Genomic DNA, 22,263 nt, shown 5'->3' with positions numbered 1-22,263 from the left:
GAAGATGAGCATCGGGTGGGGAGGACTGGGACAGGGTAGGTAAGAAAACAAAGAGACAGGTATTTGGCTGCCTACTTTGCCCAACTGGTCTGATCTGAACACATAAATAATGAAAGAGTGATCGGAGCAGGGGGACTTGACCAAGGGTCTTCTGCCCCCCAAGTGGGTGCCCTTATCAGTCATTAGGTGATTCTCTCTCGCCCAATCACTCTCTCATTATTTATCCACAGGGAAACAGCTTCAGCAGGAGTTCCCATGGCTCAGTAGCTTGAGCAGTCTCCTGAGAAGTGGGCAAGCCCTGTTCAAATCCTTTCTCCCGCTTTGCCAGGGAGGGGGAATTGAACCTTGGTCTCCCACATCTTAGGTGAGTGCACTAACTGCGGAGCTAAAAGTTAGAAGGCAGGGGACACCTCCCCTCCAGCCTGTCCGTGTGGAGACAGACAGTTAGCACATTGGCTGGGTTAAGCAGCTACCTGCCTAGTTTGTCGATTTTTGTGGGTCACATTCTTAAGTGCCTATCTGTCCCCATTCTCTGTACAGGGACCTAACTCAGCTTTGTGGGTTGCAGCAGTGTTGTTGTCATGATTTTCCAGGCACCAAAAAATTAGGCACCGTGATGTTCAGCGTTGCAATGCCTAAGTGCCTTTGTAGGATTCATCCCAAATTGTGTGCTCCTCATATTCTGGGTGACCAATTTCAGATCCTGGAGTATAATTTGAAAAAGTGCTGAGTGCTCAGCAGCTGCACCTGAAGTCAATCAGGGCTCTGCTTTGAACATATAAAGTGCTATATAAAACTAAATACTCTGAAATATTAGGGGTTTTGAATCTGGCATCCAAAATTAGTGGCCACTTTTGACCTTAATCTTTCTGTGACTCAGTTCCTATCAGTACAAAGAGGGTAATAATACACCCCCCCCCCCGCCCCCAACACACACAGGGATATTGTGAAACTGAATACATGAATGTTTGTGAAGCACTCAGATACAATGGGGATGAGCACCACAGAAAAACCCAGGAGGAAATTAATAATTCTGTATTCAAAGCAGGGTTTGAATAGCATGCAGTAAATAACATCTATGAACATGAGGAGAAAACAAAATATTGAATAGCTGCTCATTCAGCAAGCACTGTCTGTCCTGTGCACTGACAGAGGCAAAGGGGTCTGTGGGGAAAATATAGTATGGGATGATGTAACTAAAGACTGCATCATAATACATATGCACCAGGGGGACAAATTAAGGTTGCACAGGCAACCTTAATTTTTGGCATTTCCTAAATTTTGAGTGTTTAACTTTGCAACATTAACAATCTTTCTGTATAGTTTTTTGGATGTAATTATTTATAGCATGCCAGAGTGTGCATAGCACTTTTCAACTGCATACAAGTTATCCTTCTGAAACAAGAGAGACAAGGTAGGTGTAGTAATATCTTTTATTGGACCAGCTTCTGTTGGTGAGAGAGACTGTGTGCAAGCAGGAAAACTTGTCTCTCACCAACAGAAGCTGGTCCAATAAAAGATATTACCACACCCACCCTGTCTCTCCAATATCCTAGGACCAACATGGCTACAACAACAATGCATAAATAAATATAAGCCATTATTTACAATGGTAGATCATGATTTGAGTCAGGATTTCAGTATGCACTGTAGGATCATTGTTTTAAACTAACAATATAACAGTTTCAAGATGTGAAGAAAAACACTCAAATCCATAAAGCAATGAATTTCAGTCATTCTTCAAATGTGGTAGTCTGATGGTCCAGATTTATGGCCAGGTTAAAAACTATCCAAGGTCTTTCTATATATGGTCTTTTGGACAACCTGATCATCAAGGCCCCAATCCAGCAAAGCACTTAAACATGTGGTTAAATTTAGTGATCACTGACTTCAATTGGACTTAAAACAGGTAGCTATATCAGGGCCTAAACTTCTCCACTAAATTGTCTTCAGAGTAAATTCCAGTGTACTAGATAGTCTTTAAAAATTAGGTCATCTAATCAATAGTGTATTTGATAAATCTCTCAAAAGTAATGACTGAATTTATTTTTCCAGTCTTGAACTGACACTGACAATAACAAAGTCACACCAGAGAAGGAACCTGTTAGTGAATTCTAAACAGTCAAATGAAAATGTTAGTGTAACAAGAATCTTACCTGAACACGACCTGCCTAGGTAAGAAAAAAAAAAAAAAAAAAAAAAAAAAAAAGCACAAACTACTAAAAGCACCACTTAGGTCATTATATTAAGTATACCCACTAATTTAATAAACAAGTCGAGGTCAGTGGAACAGAAGAAAAGAGTATTTTGCACCTTGCAATCCAGCCTGAATAAGGGGCACCGCATAATTGCCTAGTACTACCAGAAGCAGAATAGGAACCAGAGTGTTACTCTTAGTCACACACTGCTTCCTAATCACCCTTGCTCAAAGGTGTGTGTGTGTGGGGGGGGGGGGGAAGTAACACTCCACAAGCCCTTTCCTAGCATAGCTTCCTTCCCCCTCCACTGCAGCCTAGCTGTGCTGCCTGGAGCAGTGAAGGGAGTAGAGCTAAGGTTCTGTCCACTCCCTGCTCTTGCTCATCCACTCCTTGGCCAACTGCATGGGAGGGGGAGTAGCAGCTGTTTTCCCTTACAACACATGTTAATGCAAATAGCCCATTCAGTGGATGAAAGGGTCTCCTCCCCTGTGAGGCCCACATTTGAGCCTTAAATACAGAGGTGAAAAGGTAGAGGAAGACAAAGAAATAAATACATAAGAGCCCCCAAACCTCTTCTACTTTCACTCATAATAATAATGATGATGATGATTTGCTATATAACTGTTTCCTGAACCTTCATTTGGCTGGAAGTCAGGGAAAAAAAAAAAAAAAAAAAAAAAAACTCAGCAAGCTAAGGGTTAAAGTATTCTTCCCACCTCGGTCATTCTTCTGAAGCCCTAGTTAACTTTCAAGGACTGCTGGTGTGATTGTCATTCAGGGCTGCAGCATAAATATCAGCTTTGGGGAGAAGGAAAGTGGGACAACTGTTCACCTCAGTGCGATCTTATTTATTACTACGGATGAGCAGCTGATCAGCCAGCCAATAATGACGTATTTAGACCAGCCTAAATTCCATGCCTTTCATTAATGAAAAGTGGAAGAAAGGCCACAGGGATATTTACTGAGGCCACAGAGGCCAAGACTAAGATAAACACAAAGACAAATAAATACAAATGCAAGGGCAGAAAGCCAAGAGACATAAAACCATCTGAGGAACAGGGTATATTTGGAATCTGTTAGCTGCACAGATATTATTTGTACACATTTTGTTATCTTGTCAAATGAACCATGTAATCAGATAAAGGGCACCTTTACCACAAACTCACCAGCATATTATAATGGAATTAATAACATAAATTATGGCAGTGCATTAAGTCAGGACTTGAGTGTTACAGCCACTTTAGCTAAAAAGCCTGACTCCATCAATTTTAATCCAAGTTCCTTTAAAAAGTTGGCTGCTGCTCTGTGGCAGTCTGCCCAGGCCTTCTGCTCACTCAAGCAGTAGTTGAGGTCTGTTTGACAGAAGATGGCTAATCCAGTGTCCCAGCTGAATGCCCTGCTGGCATGTGCTTTTAACAAAGCGCTAACCAGATTACATGTAAGGAGATATTAATATTCTTTATTTTTATGCTTTCTCGGAACTATCAAGTTTAGAAATAAACAAGTAGGATTCGGGGCTCTGTGTACCTACCCCACAACCAGACACTACTCCACAAATACAAGTTCTTTGCCAGAGCCAAATAGTCTGTACTAAGTCTTCAAAAACAAGCATGTAATTTGTATCCATTATTTTAACTATTTGAATCTGTGGACATTTTGTGGGCACAATTTAGATGCCTACATTAGAAAAATGTGCCCTATATACTCCAATACCAGCATGTTGCAAAGTCCTAGATGGTGTCCTTAAACGATCTACAAGACAATAGAATGTAGTTGAAGAATCCATGTTTTGCAAATTAATCTTCATGACATGTGACACATTTGCCTTGCATCTTGGTGCCATCTAGATCTTTTCATCTTCAAGGTGTTTTATAAACATTAACTAATCATCTGTTTACATGTGTAAAATCAACATGCTACTGCCATCTTGTTCTCAGAATGACCTGAGTCACTCCTGAAGGGGGTGATTTATTGAGTCTCCTCTGACTTGATTTGAGAGGATTAAGATTCTAGGGGCCAGATTTTCAAAGGTATCTTGGTCCCAAATGTTGCAGACAGATTGCAAAGTGAGTCAGGCACCTAACCTGCTTAGGCACTTTTGAACATCCCATTAGGAGCTTATTTACATCATTAGGTGCCTAAATACATTTGAAAATCTGGCCCCAGACCCCCACACCTTCCAGTAATTAGAAATATAATGGGTAGATGTTGGGATGTAATTGGGCAGTTTATTTCTTAATTTGGCTCTGGTAATTTTGAAGTCTCCTCTTGCAGGGAATGTCTTCACTGCAGAGTTAAACAGGGCTTTTTCCCAGGTTTTAACCCTAACCCCCTACCATCCACCAGGGCTGCCCAGAGGATTCAGGAGGGCTGGGGCAAAGCAATTTCAGGGGCCCCTTCTATTAAAAAAGAAGTTGCAATACCATAGAATACTATTTTCTCGTGGGGCCCAGGGCCTGGGGCAAATTGCCCCACTTGCTGCCAACCCCCCCCACCCCCCGCAGCCCTGCCATCCACACACAAAAACCTTTCCCTCAGTTTCCACCTGCTTTAAATCCCACCTGCTTAGCCAGCTGAGGGCAGAGCTCACAATGTTCTACATGACTGGGATACCCAGGTGAGGAAGGGCATGGGAGCAGATTGCCCTCCCCATGACCTGCTCTGGCTCTGTAACATCCAGGGGACGGATCTCCCAGCCTCCTCCATAGGGGGATCTGTCCCACTTCTTACTGCTGGGTTCGCTAATAGTACCTGAAAGAGCCATCAATAATTGAGGAGCTGTTACATACGGGAACTCTTAGAAGTTACAAAAACAAAGCAAGAGCACTTTGGTACTTGAGCTGTAGAGGATGTGCACACACACAGCGCTATAGGGAGGAGACACAGACCAAAACTGGACAGACCCAACTGTCCAGGAGGCACGCAAAGCGCTGTCCAGAGTACACAACTAGTTAACACAACACAACACCTGCACATCTACCAATGTGATATATGCCATCATGTGCCAGCAGTGCCCCTCTGCCATGTACATTGGCCAAACCGGACAGTCTCTACGCAAAAGAATTAATGGACACAAATCTGACATCAGGAATCAAAATACTCAAAAACCAGTGGGAGAACACTTTAACCTGTCTGGTCATTCAGTGACAGACCTGCGGGTGGCTATATTACAACAGAAAAACTTCAAAAACAGACTCCAACGAGAGACTGCTGAGCTAGAATTGATATGCAAACTAGACACAATCAACTCTGGTTTGAATAAGGACTGGGAATGGCTGAGCCATTACAAACATTGAATCTATCTCCCCTTGTAAGTATTCTCACACTTATTATCAAACTGTCTGTACTGGGCTAGCTTGATTATCACTTCAAAAGTTTTTTTTCTCTTAATTACTTGGCCTCTCAGAGTTGGTAAGACAACTCCCACCTGTTCATGCTCTCTGTATGTGTGTATATATATCTCCTCAATATATGTTCCATTCTATATGCATCCGAAGAAGTGGGCTGTAGTCCACGAAAGCTTATGCTCTAATAAATTTGTTAGTCTCTAAGGTGCCACAAGTACTCCTGTTCTTCTTTTTGCGGATACAGACTAACACGGCTGTTACTCTGAAACAACACAACACACACTCACAGCTGTATTAGGCACTAATACACACCCACTCCGCTCCCACAGCTGCAGCCCGCACTAATGCCCCGCGGAGCAGGGCACACACGGCGCTGTACGAGGCCGGTGCAGAGCGAGTGGAGTTGCTGTTGCACAGCGCGAGCCGCCAGACAGGTGACTGCCTGAGCAGGGCCGGGACAGGACCCCACTGGCAGCGGGCACTGCTCCGGCAGGAGCGCCGGAGGGGAGCCAGGGCAGGCTCCCTCACTCCCAGCCGGGGCAGAGCGCGCGGGGCGGCGGCGCGGGAGGCAGTGCGCTCGCGGGACTGACCTGCCAGCCGTCTCTCGCGGACGTTTCTCCACAGTAAATCCCAGGCTTTGGCGGTGGAGTCCCGCAGCTGCTCGCTGAACGACCGCCGGAGCTGGGGCTTGGCAGACCCGCGCTTGCCGCTCATCATCGAGCCCCCCGCATCACCGCGGGCTCCCCGCGGCAGGTCCCGCTCCGCGCGCGCTGCGGCTCAGGCGTCCCGGGACGCGCGGCGGCGGCAGCAGCGGGGCAGCCAGGCACCGGCAGGCGGGGTGTGTGTCAGACCCGCCGCACGAGGCGTCCCCCCGCGTCACGGCAGCTCCGAGAGGCTCGGCTAACCTGTGCGCTTCTCCCCGCGGCTCGCCCCGCTCCCGCTCCCCCTCCCTGCGGGCGCCGAGCCGAGCCTGGCTCCTTGCGGCCCCGTTCGCGGAGCGCCCAGAGCACGGGCCAGATGGACAGCAACTTACCCCCCGCCCAACTCCCCTCCCAGCGCACCAGGGGCTCTGCGCTCGTCTTCCTCTCGCTGCCTTCCCGCCGGGCTGTCCCCGCCGCCACTTGTCGCCAGCCTCGGAGGCGAAGGGCAGATCGCTCCCGAAGCTTTGCACGCAGGTTTGCCCCGTCGGTGCGGGCCATCCCTGAGCCTGGCTGCTGCACGGCCACGCAGGGAGCCTTGCCCGGGCCGAAGCCTGGCAGAGACTTCCAAGCACCAGTCCCCATCCGGCTCCCATGGTCCCAGTAAGAGCTGCAGGAACCGGCCCCAGCTGAGAGCAGTTTTGGTCTTTACTATCGGAATTGATCAGCTGAAACACCCTTCAGGATGTTCTGTTAATCAGTTACACACCCCGCCTAGGCCCTGAGCTCCCTCCCAGCATGGCCCCGCAGCTCTCTGCACTGCCTCAGCCCCACCACCGGAGCCCCCACCTGCTGGGATGCTAGTGTCAGGGAAACCCCCGCAACCATGTAATGGGGACCTGCCACCACTCCTTGCCACAGCAAGCTAACAGAAGGGAGGGCTCCCCTGCTATCTGCCAGGATTCAGCGTGGGGGGATCCCCACTTCCACCCCCAACAGAGGTGCCCGTTGTATGTGGGAGGGGGCTTCAGACAACCCCAGAGGAGAACTCACCCACCAACACCCCCACATAGCCATGATGGGATGGCACCAGCAAGGCATACCCCCCTTCATAAAGTGTCCTCTATTCCTTTCCTCCGGGGACCCCTCTATGCAGGAAATCATGCTCTAAGGCCCTTCCCCTACTCCCTAGGACCCATGCACCAAGGGGATGGGAGTGTCAGCCCTTCCCCCACTTTCCTAGACCCCTGCTTCAAAGAAAGGTTGGCAACAACTGTTCCCTTCTAGTCTGTGAGTGTAACAACTGCCTGGCATAGCTCAAATTTATTCCCCCCCCCCACCCTAGTGCCTTTTCCCTTCCCTTCTTCCCCATTCCCTTTCCTCCCCTCCTTCCACACCCCACTTTCAGGATCACCTCCTCCACAACCCTCACTCTGGCAGTCAATCCTTTGGCACACAGGGTGAGAGGGGGCTCACCTCCCTTGTCCCGGAGCAGTTTCAGGTCCTGGACCCCCTCAGACCCAACAGCCAGAAAATCAAGTGGCTGGGGGTTCCCCTGCCTCACAACACTGGCCAATGCTGCAGTCCCTTTCCTTCTCTGGCCCCTAGCAGAGAACCAGTGGCTGCCCATCTCCCAACTTCACTGGGAGCAGGGACAAAGCCCGAGGGAGATGGGCAGAAGGGGGTACCCATTAGGCTTTCTGAACCAATGTAAGTAGTTCTTTTAGTTGCAACCTTTGTTAATTATGACTGTGTTGGAGAGTCTGAAGGAACTCAAATGTGAAATTGAAGAACTACTAACTGTGGTCATGTAACCTATCATTTAAATCAGCTTTTGAGGAAATGACTTGAGGATAGCTAATATGATACCAATTTGTAAAAAAGGCTCCAGAGGCGATCCTGGCAATTACAGGCCAGGATGGCTACCTTCAGTACTGGGCAAATTAAAGAACAGAATTTGTTGAGGAAGAGTCAACAAGGTTTTTGTAAAGAAAAATCATGCCTCACCCATCTACTAGAATTCTTTGGGGGGGTCAACAAGCATGTGAACCAGGGAGATCCAGTGGATAGTGTACTTAGATTTTCAGAAAGCCTTTGACAAGGTCCCTCATCAAAGGCTTTTAAGCAAAGTAAGATGTCATGGGATAAGAGGGAAGGTCCTCTCATGGTTAAAAGATAGGAAACAAAGGGTAGGAATAAATGGACAGTTTTCAGAATGGAGAGAGGTAAATAGTGGTGTCCCCTAGGGGTCTGTACTGGGACCAGTACTATTCAACATATTCATAAATGATCTGGAAAAGGGGGTAAACAGTAGGAGGGCAAAAATTGCAGATGATTAGGGTGACCAGATGTTCCGATTTTATAGGGACAGTCCTGATTTTGGGGGCTTTTTCTTATATAGGCACCCCACACCCCCTACCTGGTCACCCTAAAGATGATACAAAACTACCTAAGATAGTTAAGGCCAAAGCAGACTGCAAAGAGTTACAAAGGGATCTCACAAAACTAAATGACTGGGCAACAAAATGGCAGATGAAATTCAATGTTGATAAATGCAAAGTAATGCACATTGGCAAAGATAATCCGAACTATACATATAAAATAATGTGGTCTAAATTTTACCACTCAAGAAAGAGATCTGGGAGTCATTGTGGATAGTTCTCTGAAAACATCTACTCTATGTGCAGTGGCAGTAAAAAAAGCTAACAGAATATTGGAAATCATTAAGAAAGTGATAGCTAATAAGAGAAAATATATTACCTTTATATAAATCTCTGGTACACCCACATTTTGAATACTGCATGCAGATCTGGCTGTCAATCTCAAAAAAAATATATTGGAATTGGAAAAGGTACAGAAAAGGGCAACAAAAATGATGAGGTATGGAACAGCTTCCGTACAGGAGAGATTAATAAGACAGACTTTTCAGCTTGGAAAAGAGACGACTAAAGGGGCTTATGATAGAGGTGTATAAAATCATGAATGGTGTGGAGAAAGTAAATAATGAAGTGTTATTTACTCCTCATAACACAAGAACTAGGGGGTCACCAAATTAAATTAATAGGCAGCAGGTTTAAAACAAACAAAAGGAAGAATTTTTTCCCACAACGCACAGTCAACCTGTGGAACTCTTTGCCAGAGGAGGTTGTGAAGGCCAAGGCTATAACAGGGTTCAAAAAAGAGCTAGATACATTCATGGAGGATAAGTTCATCAATGGCTATTAGCTAGGATGAACATTGATGCAAAACCATGTTATGATGTGTCCCTAGCCTCTGTTTGCTAGAAGCTGGGAATGGGTGATAGGGGATGGATCACTTGATGATTACCTGTTCTGTTCATTCCCTCTGAAGCACCTGGCATTGGCTACTGTCGAAAGACAGGATACTGGGCTAGATTGATCATTGGTTTGACCCAGTATGGCCATTCTTAAATTCTTATGTCTGTGTGTCAGTGCCAGCGCTTGAGTTAAAGTGAATGCCCTGCACTAGGAGCAGTGAAAGCTCACTAAAAGTGGGGTGGCACCGGTGTCCGAGCCATGGCACTACCCCCACCACTCCTTGCCCCTGCAGCCCTGCCTCCCTTTCCCCCCGAGGCCCTGCTCTTGCGCCACCTCTTCCCTCCTCCCCCATCGCTCGCCTTTATGGCCGGTATAAAGTGATGGGGCCCTGCCTGTTCCGGCACCCCTGCCTTGCACTGTACCAGGTACCTAGCTTGGTAAAAAGCTGTCACATTGAACATTAACAGAGATCCCTATGTAGCTTAAATCAAAATAGAACGTATTATATCAGCCTTACCCAGAGACTGGGGGCTAAAAGCAACAAACAGATGGAACCAGTGTTACTGCTCAATTAGTTTTAACAATCCAAGCATGATCTGTGCAGAAGCTTTTGCATAAGGTTGTTGTCTCAAAAAATAGTTGAGATTTGCCTGAATTCCTATCTGAGCTTTACAGTTTAATACATTATTGCTCTGAAATAGTTTTTCCGTATTTTCCCCTATAATCCTGAGAGAACACAGTGTTTGTATAAGGTCCTACTGCAGGGCCGGCTCCAGACACCAGCGAAGGAAGCAGGTGCCTGGGGAGGCCAATAGAAAGGGGCGGCACTCCATCCGTTATTGGGGCGGCACGTCCGGGTCTTCGGCGGCGAGTCCTTCACTCTCTCTCTTCTTCTTCAGTGGCACTTCGGCGGCAGCTCAAATGTTTTATGTTTTTGTTTTTTTTTCCCTTTGCCGCTTGGGGTGGCAAAAAAGCTGGAGCCGGCCCTGCTCTACTGTCAAGTCCCAAATTCATCAACAGTAATGGTAGAGCAGAGACAGAAGCCATACAGATTTTTGCAACTCCAAGCTCCCATGTGCCTCAACCTTGATTGGGAGACAGAAAGCCTCTAGGGAAGATGGATGCTTCTGCCTCTCTACCCATTTAATTTGTTTTCCTACTGATACTGCCAATAAGTGTGTGCTGTGTGTGATGTTTGCTTTGTGACCAGGGGTTCCTGTTCAGCAGGAACTAGACTGATATCAGCAATTCATTCCCCACAGAATACTGAACAGCCCTTCACAGGTCACTACGGACATGGGCTGGATTTGAAACCATAACCTTGATATGAAATGTTCTGTATCACTTTACCAATTTGTTGCTCCAAATACCCATTCAAGGCCCCCAAATATTGTTAATGGTTTTCCTCCCACATCGTTTACATCTCATATCCTTTTATGTCCAGATGTCTTGTCTGTTACCAGTCCTCATTTCTTCAGCTTCTCTCTAAGGTGACCAAAAGGGGAGTATAGAGATGTTTGTATCCCATACCTTCACCACAATCTAGTCCTTGTTCTTTCAGCAGCTCCTCATAAATAAACTTGTGGGTTGTTTTACTGTTCAAAAAGCTAAATCAGGAGTTTATTGTAGTTCCACTTTAACCTTCTGACCAACAAAGCAAGCCTCAAACCCCAGCCCTTAATGAAGAGCTGTAAAAGAAATGGGGGGCCAGCACTCTGTGGAGGAGTTAGAGGGGGACAACAGGACACAAAAGGAGATTGTACGTAAGGGAAGGAAAGTGTTAAAATTCAGGGTTTGAAAAACCACTACGTCTTGGTGAGTCAGAAACTTTCCTGGAAGGAGAACAGGGCTTAATCAATCAGTTTCAGAAATATTTCAACTGTCCTTTTAAAATGTCAAATTAATCCGTCCAAAATGTTTCTAGCCCTTATGGTGTTAATGAAAACATCTTTATAAATGTTAATCAGAATTAAACCAATGCAGTGCTGTCTTCCTGGAGTTGTACTCCACCTTATAGCCTTCCATGAGCAGCAGCAGAATTAAACTAACAAGACTATTCCCAACTGTGTAGGGTGCAGGGAATCTAACAAGAATCACATCAGTTTCATGCTCCTGTGGCTGATGGGGGAGTGGAGAAGGAGGGAGATCAGCAGCAAAAGCAGATACCAGGCTTGTATCAGGAGGGGGAAAAAAATGTGGATGAACTCTCCCATTCATTAGCCAGCATATTTAGATATTACCCTTTCAACGACCTAAAGAAGAGCTCTGTGGAGCTGGAAATCTTGTCTCTTTCTGTTTATTGGTCCAATAAAAGATATTACTTCACCCACCTTGTCCCTTTAATGAAAGTAGGCTGTCCAGTAATCTGATTGTCAAAAAGGGATTAATTTTGATAAATTTCACCTATATCAACAATTACTGTAAGGGCATGCTCCAAGAAGTGCATTTGTAACTGACAATTCATATGTCTATGTTTTTTCATTTCCTGTTATGATTTTAGTAAACATGAGTAGGAGGTAAAGTTTTGGTTAACCACCTTCTTAATTTTCAGCAGTAGACATTAGAATGAATGAGTAGACAACAGATCGATGCTAGTGCGTCTACAGCATAAAACACTTTTCATTATCCAAAACAAGACAGATAACCTAGCCAGAGAAAAAGGGGCACATTTTCCACTGAATCAGCATTTAAGCTGCTTGGTACTAGTCATTCCAAAATGGTTTAATTTGTGGTTATTCAATAAAAGTATGTGATGGGCAGAAAAGGAGAAAATCCCCAGCTTTCCCTAGAGTAGATTGAACTAGAACACAGTGATTTGGATTTGCTTATTGCTAATGAAACATACACAGGAATGAAACCTATTTCATTTTTTTTTTAACTTCCAGTCAGTCTTCACCCATGGCATGTAAAAGGTTGGGAGCAGAACCATGCTATAACTGCAACTCTGTTCTGCTGTGATTGTGGCACAAAAGACCTAATTTATGTATATAGCTATTTATAGTACCCCCAATCACCATGGTAATTAGATGCCAGGTAAATTAGCATGAGATGATAATCTGCCCTCAAACTAATAGTATTCTTTAAAAAAAAAATGGTTACAGTTTCTGTTATGGAGCCTAAAGTCATTGAAGTCAGTTGCAAAACTCCCTTTGACAGCAAGTTCAGGCCCAATGAGTGGAAAATATGATAAAACTTTGGCTTGCTATTTGCAAGTTGCTGATAGAATAAAACAAAAGTAAAGCAGCTTTTTCTCTTTCATCTACTGTTTTGTTACTGTCACAGTCAAGCTGGAAGGGCATATTGAGTGGGGTCCCGCAGGGATTGGTTCTGTTCAACACCTTCATCAATAATTTAGATAATGGCATACAGAGTACACTTATAAAGTCTGTGGACATTTCCAAGATGGGAGGGGTTGCAAGTGCTTTGGAGGATAGGATTAAAATTCAAAATGATCTGGACAAACTGGAAAGATGGTCTGAAGTAAATAGGACGGTATTCAATAAAGACAAATGCAATGTACTCCACTTAGGAAGGAACAATCAGTTGCACACATCAAAATGGGAAATGACTGCTTAGGAAGGAGTACTGCAGAAAGGGGGTCATAGTAGATCACAAGCTACATATGAGTCAACAATGTTGCAAAAAAAAAAAAAAAAGTAAACATCATTCTGGGATGTATTAGAAGGAGTGTTGTAAGTAAGGCACAAAAAGTAATTCTTCCACTCTATTCCGAGCTGATTAAGTATCAACTGAAGTATTGTGTCCAGTTCTGGGTGCTACATTTCAGGAAAGATGTGGACAAATTGGAGAAAGTCCAGAGAAGAGCAAAAAAAAAAAAATATTAAAGGTCTAGAAAACATGACCTCTGAGGGAAGATTGAAGAATTTGAGTTTGTTTAGTCAGAGAAGAGAAGACTGAGATGAGACATGATAACAGTTTTCAAATACATAAAAGGTTGTTACAGTAAGGAGGGGAAAACATGTTCTCCTTAACCTCTGAGGATAGAAGATTGCCTAAATTGCAGCAAGGGAAGTTTAGTTTGGACATTAGGAAAAACTTCCTAACTATCAGGGTGGTTAAGCAGTGGAATAAATTGCCTAGGGCAGTTGTGGAATCTCCATCATTGGAGATTTTTAAGAGTAGGTTAGACAAACACCTGTCAGGGATGGTCTAGATAATACTTAGTCCTGCCATGAGTGCAGGGGACTGGACTAGATGACCTCTTGAAGTCTCTTCCAGTCCATCGATTCTATGATTCAAGTTCTGCCAACAGCTGAATAAAGAATTAAATCTCATTCTACACATTGCCTCTTTGAGATAAAGGGGACTACTTGCGAAGTAAAGCACTATTCAACTTGAGTAAGGTAGAATAATCTGGTTCTAAATTTGTTCAGAAGTGGAGCACACCAACTCTTTTGCAAGGCTCCATCTCCCTCACTCCAACTCTTTTTTCCCTCTGGGAAATAAAGATATTCTTCTGTATATGGCATGAAACTGTGGCTCTCAGCCTTTCCAGACTACTGTACCCCTTTCAGGAGTCTGATTTGTCTTGCGTACCCCCAAGTTTCACCTCACTTAACAATTACTTGCTTACAAAATCAGACATAAAAATACAAAAGTGTCACAGCCCACTATTACTGAAAAAATGCTTACTTTCTCATTTTTACCATAGTTATAAAATAAATCAATTGGAATATAAATATTGTACTTACATTTCAATGTATAGTATATAGAGCAGTATAAACAAGTCATATGAAATGTTAGTTTGTACTGACTTTGCTATTGCTTTTTATGTAACCTGCTGTAAAACTAGACAAATATCTAGATGAGTTGATGTACCCCTGGAAGACCTCTGATTGCCCCTAGGGGTATGTGTATCACTGGCATAAAAGAACGGTCCAGGATCCTCCTTGAGAATGACCACATTGTAAGTGCAGGTCTAGAATCCAGTTACTATTATTAATTTGTATTACCATAGTGCCTTGGAGCCCTCATCATGGACTATAACTCCACTGTGCTAGGTGCTGTACAAACACAGAACAAAAAGATGGTCCCTGTCCCAAAGACCATACAATCTAAGTGCCAGAGAAGAGACAACAGATAGATACAGACATATAAGACACCAGTGGTGGCTCATGTATACAGGTTGTTGGGGCACCACCCTTCCAAAGTAAAATCGACACTTATTTTAAATTTTTCTATCCACTCATCAACTTATTCCATTTGCATTCTCCCTCCTTCACCAGGCTACTCTTGCCCACCCAAAACCTTCCTACTTTCTACTGCTTGCCCCCCACGTGTGTGTGTGTGTGTGTGACTAAATACTGATCACAAACACAGTAAATTTGCTTTGTTTGTGATTTGTATTTAGTGGCAGGGTGTTTCTCTCCACCACCCCTGTGGCAAATGCAGTTCTGATTTCCAAGATCACAGGAGGTGATTTTAAGTGGGGTTTTGGCTTCACTGCCCAAGCCCCACGCTGCAGTATCTGCAGAGCCGCTAGGACTGGCTGGGGTGGCAGACTCTCTCCCCTTCTCTTGGGCTCTGCTGTCTGAGACTATGCGACTCAGTGCTGCAGTGAAGGCAGAGTAGTTGCTGGAGGAGGCCTTGCCAGGCAGGGCAAGAGGAGGAGGTGGTGGTGGTAAGAGAAAACACAACAGAAGGAGAAGAGGATGAGGATCAGAGTAAGGAGGTCCAGGCTGGCCCAGGACTGGCTGCCAATGTAATTAAAGGCCCTTGGCAGCATAGGAGGACAACTTTCCTAGGGCTGATCCTCCCCTTCTCCATGTTTGGACATGTGGGTGGTGCCCTGGGAGCAAGTGGGCATAATTTTTTCTGCTATGCCCCAAAATTCACCAGTTGCCACTACAAGGGAGCACTAGGAAACAATAAGACAATACTGGTCAGCATGACAGGCAGTGGTCTCAACACCCCAGTCAAACCACGGTCAAATTTCTTGTAGGCATGGCAACAAAGAAGAGTTGTAAGGAGGGATCTGAAGGAGCATGATGAGGTGGCTTTGTGGATGTTCACAGGGAGCACCTTCCACATATGAAAGCAGTATGGGGAAGAAAATTTCAGACAAGCACCTTCATTCTAATGACTGGGTGATAGAGGCTGGGATCAGGGGCTGACTGGAGGTGGGAGCTTCACAGATTCCAAGTCCAGAGCCACTGTGACCATCTAGTTTGATCTCCTGTGTACACTGGCCCTAGAACTTCCCCAAAATATTTCCTAGAGCAGATCTTTTAGACAAACATCCAGTCTTGATTGAAAAATTGTCTGTGATGGTGAATCCACCACGCCCCTGGGTAAATTGTTCCAATGGTTAATTACCCTCACTATTAAAAATGTACACCTTATTTCTAGTCTGAATTTGTCTAGCTTCAGCTTCCAGCCGTTGGATCATGTTATACCTTTCTTTGCTAGATTGATGAGCCCATTATTAAATATTTGTTCCCCATGTAGGCACTTACAGACTGTAATCAAGTCATTCTTAACCTTATCTTTAAGCTAAATAAATTGAGCTCCTTGTGTCTATCAGTATAAGGGATGTTTTTTAATCCTTTCATCATTCTCATGGCTCTTCTCTGAACCCTCTACAATTTATCAATATCCTTCTTGAACTGTGAGCACACAAACAGAACACAATATTGCAGCAGCAATTGCACCAGTGCCAAATACAGAGGTAAAATAATCTCGCTATTCCTCCTTGAGATTCTCACTTTTATGTATTTCAGGATCTCATTAGCTGTTTTGGCCACAGTGTCCCACTGAGAGCTCAAGTTCAGCTGATTATACACTATGACCCCCAAATCTTTTTTCATAGTTACTGCGTTCCAGGATGGAATCCCCTATCCTGCAAGTCTGTCCTACATTCTTTGTCCCTATACATATACCTTTAAATTTAATAGTATTAAAACCCATTCTGTTTGCTTGCATCCAAATTGCTTGGAATCAGTGACCTGTCCTCTTCATTATTTACCACTCCTCCAATTTATCAGTGATGGTTTTATGTTTTCTTTGAGGTCATTGATAATAATGTTAAACAGCACAGGGCCAAAAAACAAATCTTGCAGGACTCTATTGGAAGCACACCCACTTGATGAAAATTCCCTGTTTATAATTACATTTTGAGATCTTTTAGATAGCCAGTTTTTAATCCACTTAATGCATGCTATGTTAACTTTATATCATCCTTTTAAAATAAAAATATCATGGGTTATCAAGTTTAACGTCTTAGAGAAGTCTAAGTATATTACATCCACACTATTACCTTTATCAACCAAACTCATAATCTCAAAAAAAAAAAAAATCAAATTAATTGACAGGATTTGTTTTCATAAACCCATGTTGATTTTCATTAATTACATTACCCTCTTTTAGTTCATTATTGAGTCCTGTATCAGCTGCTGCATTATCTTGCCTGGGATCAACGTCAGGCAATAGGCGTATAATTATTCAGGCAATCCCATATACCCTTTTTAAAAATTCTGACAGCATTAGCCTTTTTCCAGTCTACTGGAACTTCCCCAGTGCTGCAAGATCTATTGAAAATCAACATTAATGGTCTAATGAGCGCCTTGGCTAGCTAGTTTAAAACTCTTGAATGCAAATTATCTGGACCTTCTGATTTAAAAATGTCTAACTTTAGTAGCTTCTGTTTAACATCCTCCGGAGAGACTAGTGGAATGGAAAGAATGTTATAACCATATGATGAGACTATATCATCTGTTTTTCTCCCCAAATATAGAATAGAAATATTTATTTAACACTTCTGCCTTCTCTGCATTATTATTAATAATTCTAACATTTCTATCTAGTAATGGACCAATACCATTGTCAGGATTCTTTTTGTTACTGATATATTAAAAAACCTCGTTATTGTCCTTTACTGGGCTGGCCATGGATTTCTCCTTGTGTACCTTTGCTTCCCGTATCAATTTTCTGCAATTCCTACTTCTGATTTATATTCATTACTATCAACTTCTCCTTTATTCCACTTGTTATATATTTTTATAGTTGTCTTCACTTCCCCTCTAAATCAAGTAGCTTTTTAAATTAGTACACCCTTCTTCCTTGATTGTGGCTTTTGAAGCATCCAGTAAGATGTTCTTAAATGATTCCCAATTATCATTCATATTTTTCTGTTTAAATTCTTCCTCCAGATGATTTGGATCATAATTGTTTTCATCTTTTTGAAACTGTCCTTTTAAATCACCGTGTGTATATTGTTTTATATATTAGTGGTCTGGACTTTATTCTGCTTCCACATTATAAATGTGATCAAGTCATGACCACCTGTACCTAAGCTATCATTAAATTTTAGTTTTGTGATCTGTTCCTTTTTTTCTGTGAGGACAAGGTCTAATAAAGAATTCCTCCATGTTCGCTGCAACACTTTCTGAGTTAGGAATAAGGTGACCAGACAGCAAATGTGAAAAATCGGGACAGGGGGTGGAGGGTAATAGGAGCCTATATAAGAAAAAGACCCAAAAATTGTAACTGTCCCTATAAAATCGGGACATCTGGTCACCCTAGTTAGGAAATTGTCATCCATAATGTTTAGACATTCTAAGGATGTTTTAGTACAGGCAGCATAAGATGTCCATCGTATGTCACTCAAATTGAACGGTTTCAGAGTAGCAGCCGTGTTAGTCTGAAGTCTCCCATGATTATACAGCTTTTTTTCCTACAGATTATAAAGAGGTGTGTAAGGAGGGGGTCATCCTGTTCCCTAGTGTTATTTGGTGGTCTGTAGCAGACACCAGCTAATATCCCATCTTGTGATTTAATCTGTTAGGACATTGATCCATAAGCATTCAAGGTCATTTTCTTCCAAGTTATCAATGACTCGGAAACAAGTAATGCCATTTTTGACAGTGTCACTTCCCACCCCTTTTGCACATTCAATCATTCCTAAATAGGTTAGAACCATTGATTTTAACATGCCAGTTGTGCAAACCATCCCATCAGGTTTCAGTAAAACCAACTAGATCAAATTTATGCTCATAAATGAGCAATTCCAATTCCTTGTTTGTTACCGAAGCTCCTAGCATTAGTGTATAAGCAATTCAAGCATTTCTTTTCTTCATCTCTATATTAAATGAGATCGTAAATGAGGGACGGTAAGTAGGGTGAGGATAAGACATGAAGGGTCTTAAAAGTGAAGAAGTAGCTTGTGTTTGATGTGACAGAGAAGGGGAAGACAGTAGAGGGATGCGAAGAGAGGGGTGACAGGGTCAAAGTGACAGGCTCAGAAAATGATTTTTGCAGCAGCATTCTGAATGGATATGAGCAGGACAAGATTGGAATGATTTTCTGACAGAAAAGTCACTTCTTGCAAAATGAAAATTGTCCATGGAAAAATTTCAATTTTTCTGGAAAACTGTTCCCAGCTCCCTGGTTCTCTCTAGCTTTTAGGCTTCCCAGAAGCCTCACTTCCCAAGCTCTCAGGCTTCCCAGCTCAGTAACTTTTCAAACAGGTTGGAACAAAATGTCATTTTGACTTTTTCTAAACAAAACTTCAGAATTCCCATTCTGTGGGAAATAGAATGATAAACACAATTTAGCTGTTTCAGAACTTTTTTTGTTTTCCCTCCTGAATTTCCCACAGAACAGGAATTGCAGCTTCTGGCCAGTTGTAGTTTTAGTTATGTGAATGGATGAGAAGGGCTGTATCTTAGGGTATGTCTACACTACGGGATTAATCCAAATTTATATAATTTGAATTTTGGAAACAGATTGTATAAAGTTGAATGTATGCGGCCACACTAAGCACATTAATTCGGCGGTGTGCGTCCATGTACCGAGGCTAGCGTCAATTTCCGGAGCGTTGCACTGTGGGTAGCTATCCCATAGTTCCCGCAGTCTCCTCCGCCCATTGGAATTCTGGGTTGAGATCCCAATGCCTGATGGAGCCAAAAACATTGTCACGGGTGGTTCTGGGTACATCCTCCCCCCTCTCCAGGGAAGCAACGGCAGACAACCGTTTTGCGCCTTTTTCCTGGGTGAACAGTGCAAACGCCATACCACAGCAAGCATGGAGCCTACTCAGCTCAAGACGGCAGTCATGAGCATTGTAAACACCTCGCGCGTTATCGTGCAGTTTATGCTGAACCAGAACCTGCAAAACCAGGCGGCGAGGAGTAGGCTATGGTAGCGCGGCGGTGAGAGTGATGAGGACATGGACATGGAATTCTATCAAACCGCAGGCCCCGGTGCTTTGGAAATCATGCTGTTAATGGGGCAGGTTATAGCTGTGGAACGCTGATTCTAGGCCCGGGAAACAAGCACAGACTGGTGGGACCGCATAGTGTTGCAGTTGTGGGACAATTACCAGTTCCTGCGAAACTTTTGCATGCGTAAGGGCACTTTCTTGGCACTTTGTGACTTGCTTTCCCCTGCCCTGAAGCGCCAGAATACCAAGATGAGAGCAGCCCTCACAGTTGAGAAGCAAGTGGCGATAGCCCTGTGGAAGCTTGCAACGCCAGACAGCTACCGGTCAGTCGGGAATCAATTTGGAGTGGGCAAATCTACTGTGGGGGCTGCTGTGATGCAAGTAGCCAAAGCAATTACTGAGCTGCTGCTACGAAAGGTAGTGACTCTGGGAAATGTGCAGGTCATAGTGGATGGCTTTGCTGCAATGGGATTCCCTAACTGTGGTGGGGCGATAGATGGAACCCATATCCTATCTTGGCACCGGAGCACCAGGGTACCCAGTACATAAACCGCAAGGGGTACTTTTCAATGGTGCTGCAAGCACTTGTGGATCACAAGGGACGTTTCACCAACATCAACATGGGCTGGCCGGGAAGGGTTCATGACACTCGCGTCTTCAGGAACACTAATCTGTTTAAATGGCTGCAGCAAGGGACTTACTTCCCGGACCAGAAAATAACCGTTGGGGATGTTGAAATGCCTATAGTTATCCTTGGGGACCCAGCCTACCCCTTAATGCCATGGCTCATGAAGCCATACACAGGCAGCCTGGACAGAAGTCAGGAGCTGTTCAACTACAGGGTGAGCAAGTGCAGAATGGTGGTAGAATGTGCATTTGGCCGTTTAAAAGGTCGCTGGCGTTCATTATTGACTCGCTCTGACCTCAGCCAAAGAAATCTCCCCATTGTTATTTCTGCTTGCTGTGTGCTCCACAATCTCTGTGAGAGTAAGGGGGAGACCTTTATGGCGGGATGGGAGGCTGAGGCAAATCGCCTGGCTGCTGATTATGCGCAGCCAGACACCAGGGCGATTAGAAGATCACACCAGGAAGCACTGAGCATCAGAGAAGCTTTGAAAACCAGTTTCATGACTGGCCAGGCTATGGTGTGAATGTTGTGTTTGTTGAAAACCCGCCCCCTTGATTGACTCATTCCCTGTAAGCAAACCACCCTCCCCCCTTAAATCACAGCTTGCTTTTAAAGGAAATAAAGTCACTATCATTTAAAAATTATGTATTCTTTATTAATTGATTATAAACATAGGGAGAGAACCGACAAGGGTAACCTGGGTGAGGTTTGGGAGGAGGATAGGAGGGAAGTAAAAGGCCACTGAAAAAATTCAATATAATGACAGCCTTTTGGTTGGGCTGTCCACTGGGGTGGAGTGGGAGGGTGCACGGAGCCTCCCCCCCCCCCCGCGTTCTTAGACGTCTGAGTGAAGAGGATATGGAACATGGTGAGCGGGGAGGGAGGTTATACAGCGGCTGCAGTGGCAGTCTGTTATCCTGCTACCGTTCCTGAAGCCCCACCAGACACCGGAGCATGTCCGTTTGATCACGCAGCAGCCCCAGCGTTGCAGCCTGCCACCTCTCATCTCGAGCGTTCCTCATGACCTCACGTTCACTGGCATCTTTCTTGTATTTAGATACCGTGTCCTTCCACTCATTCAAATGAGCTCTTTCATTGCAGGTGCATTCCATTATTTCCGAGAACATCTCGTCTCGCATCCTCTTTCTCCGCCGCCATATCTGAGATAGCCTTCGGGATGGAGGAGGGAAGCTTGAAAAATTTGCAGCTGCTGGAGGGAGGGATGAAAAAAAGGAGAGAAGTTTTTAAAATGATACATTTTACAGAACAATGCTTATACTCTTTCATGGTGAACAACACTATTCACATTACATAGCACATGTGATTTCAGTACAAGGTCGCATTTTCCATCTTAATATTGAGTGCCTGTGGCTTTGGTGTTAGAGATTACAGACGCAGGTCCGGGCAACAGAATTCAGCTTGCATGCGACGATGGTAAGCCATTGTCTTTCGGCTTCTGCGCCCTCCTTTCCCACATACTAAGCAAAGCCCGTTGACTGCTGCGGTTTTCCTGTTAACCTTCAGCAGCAGAAAACAAACTAAACCCCACCCCCATCCAATTCTCTGGGATGATCGCTTTATCCCTCCCCCCACCGCGTGGCTGGTATCAGGGAAGATCCCTGCAGAAACCAAACTAACCCTCCGTCCCTGCCACCCCGGCCATGAATTATCTGGGATGATCGCTGTACCCCTCCCCCCACCACGTGGCTGGTATCAGGGAAGATCCCTGCTAGCCAAACGTGAAAAGCTCAGGGCCAATTCCCCTCCTCCCCTGCGCTTGGCTAACTGCAGGGAAGGATTTCTTTTCAGCCACAGGCAAACAGCCCAGTAGGAATGGCCACCTCTGTCCCCTTAATTAAATTCCCGTATTTCAACTAGGTTACCATAAGCGATATCACTCTCCTGAGGATTACACAGCGAGATAAAGAACGGATGTTGCTTGAATGCCAGCAAACACCGGGACCATACGCTGCCAGGCTTTGTCATGCAATGAT

General features: G+C 44.3%; 1 protein-coding gene across 6 annotated transcripts in view; it reads right to left on the bottom strand.

Moving 5' to 3' along the window:
* STARD13 (StAR related lipid transfer domain containing 13) overlaps positions 1–22,263 on the bottom strand; it is a 442,897-nt gene that overhangs the window by 198,156 nt on the left and 222,478 nt on the right. The window contains exon 1 of one of the 6 annotated variants that reach the window (XM_054015318.1): positions 6,136–6,306. The exons of the other annotated variants lie outside the window; for them this stretch is intronic. Within the exon in view, the coding sequence (XP_053871293.1) occupies positions 6,136–6,262 (127 nt within the window). The 5' untranslated portion in view covers positions 6,263–6,306. Of the gene's footprint in view, positions 1–6,135; positions 6,307–22,263 lie in introns of those variants that run through there. 6 annotated transcript variants of the gene reach the window in all.

This window comes from Malaclemys terrapin, chromosome 1, assembly GCF_027887155.1.
Source record: "Malaclemys terrapin pileata isolate rMalTer1 chromosome 1, rMalTer1.hap1, whole genome shotgun sequence".
Taxonomy (NCBI): Eukaryota; Metazoa; Chordata; order Testudines; family Emydidae; genus Malaclemys; species Malaclemys terrapin.
This window is presented reverse-complemented; position numbering and strand designations above follow the sequence as displayed.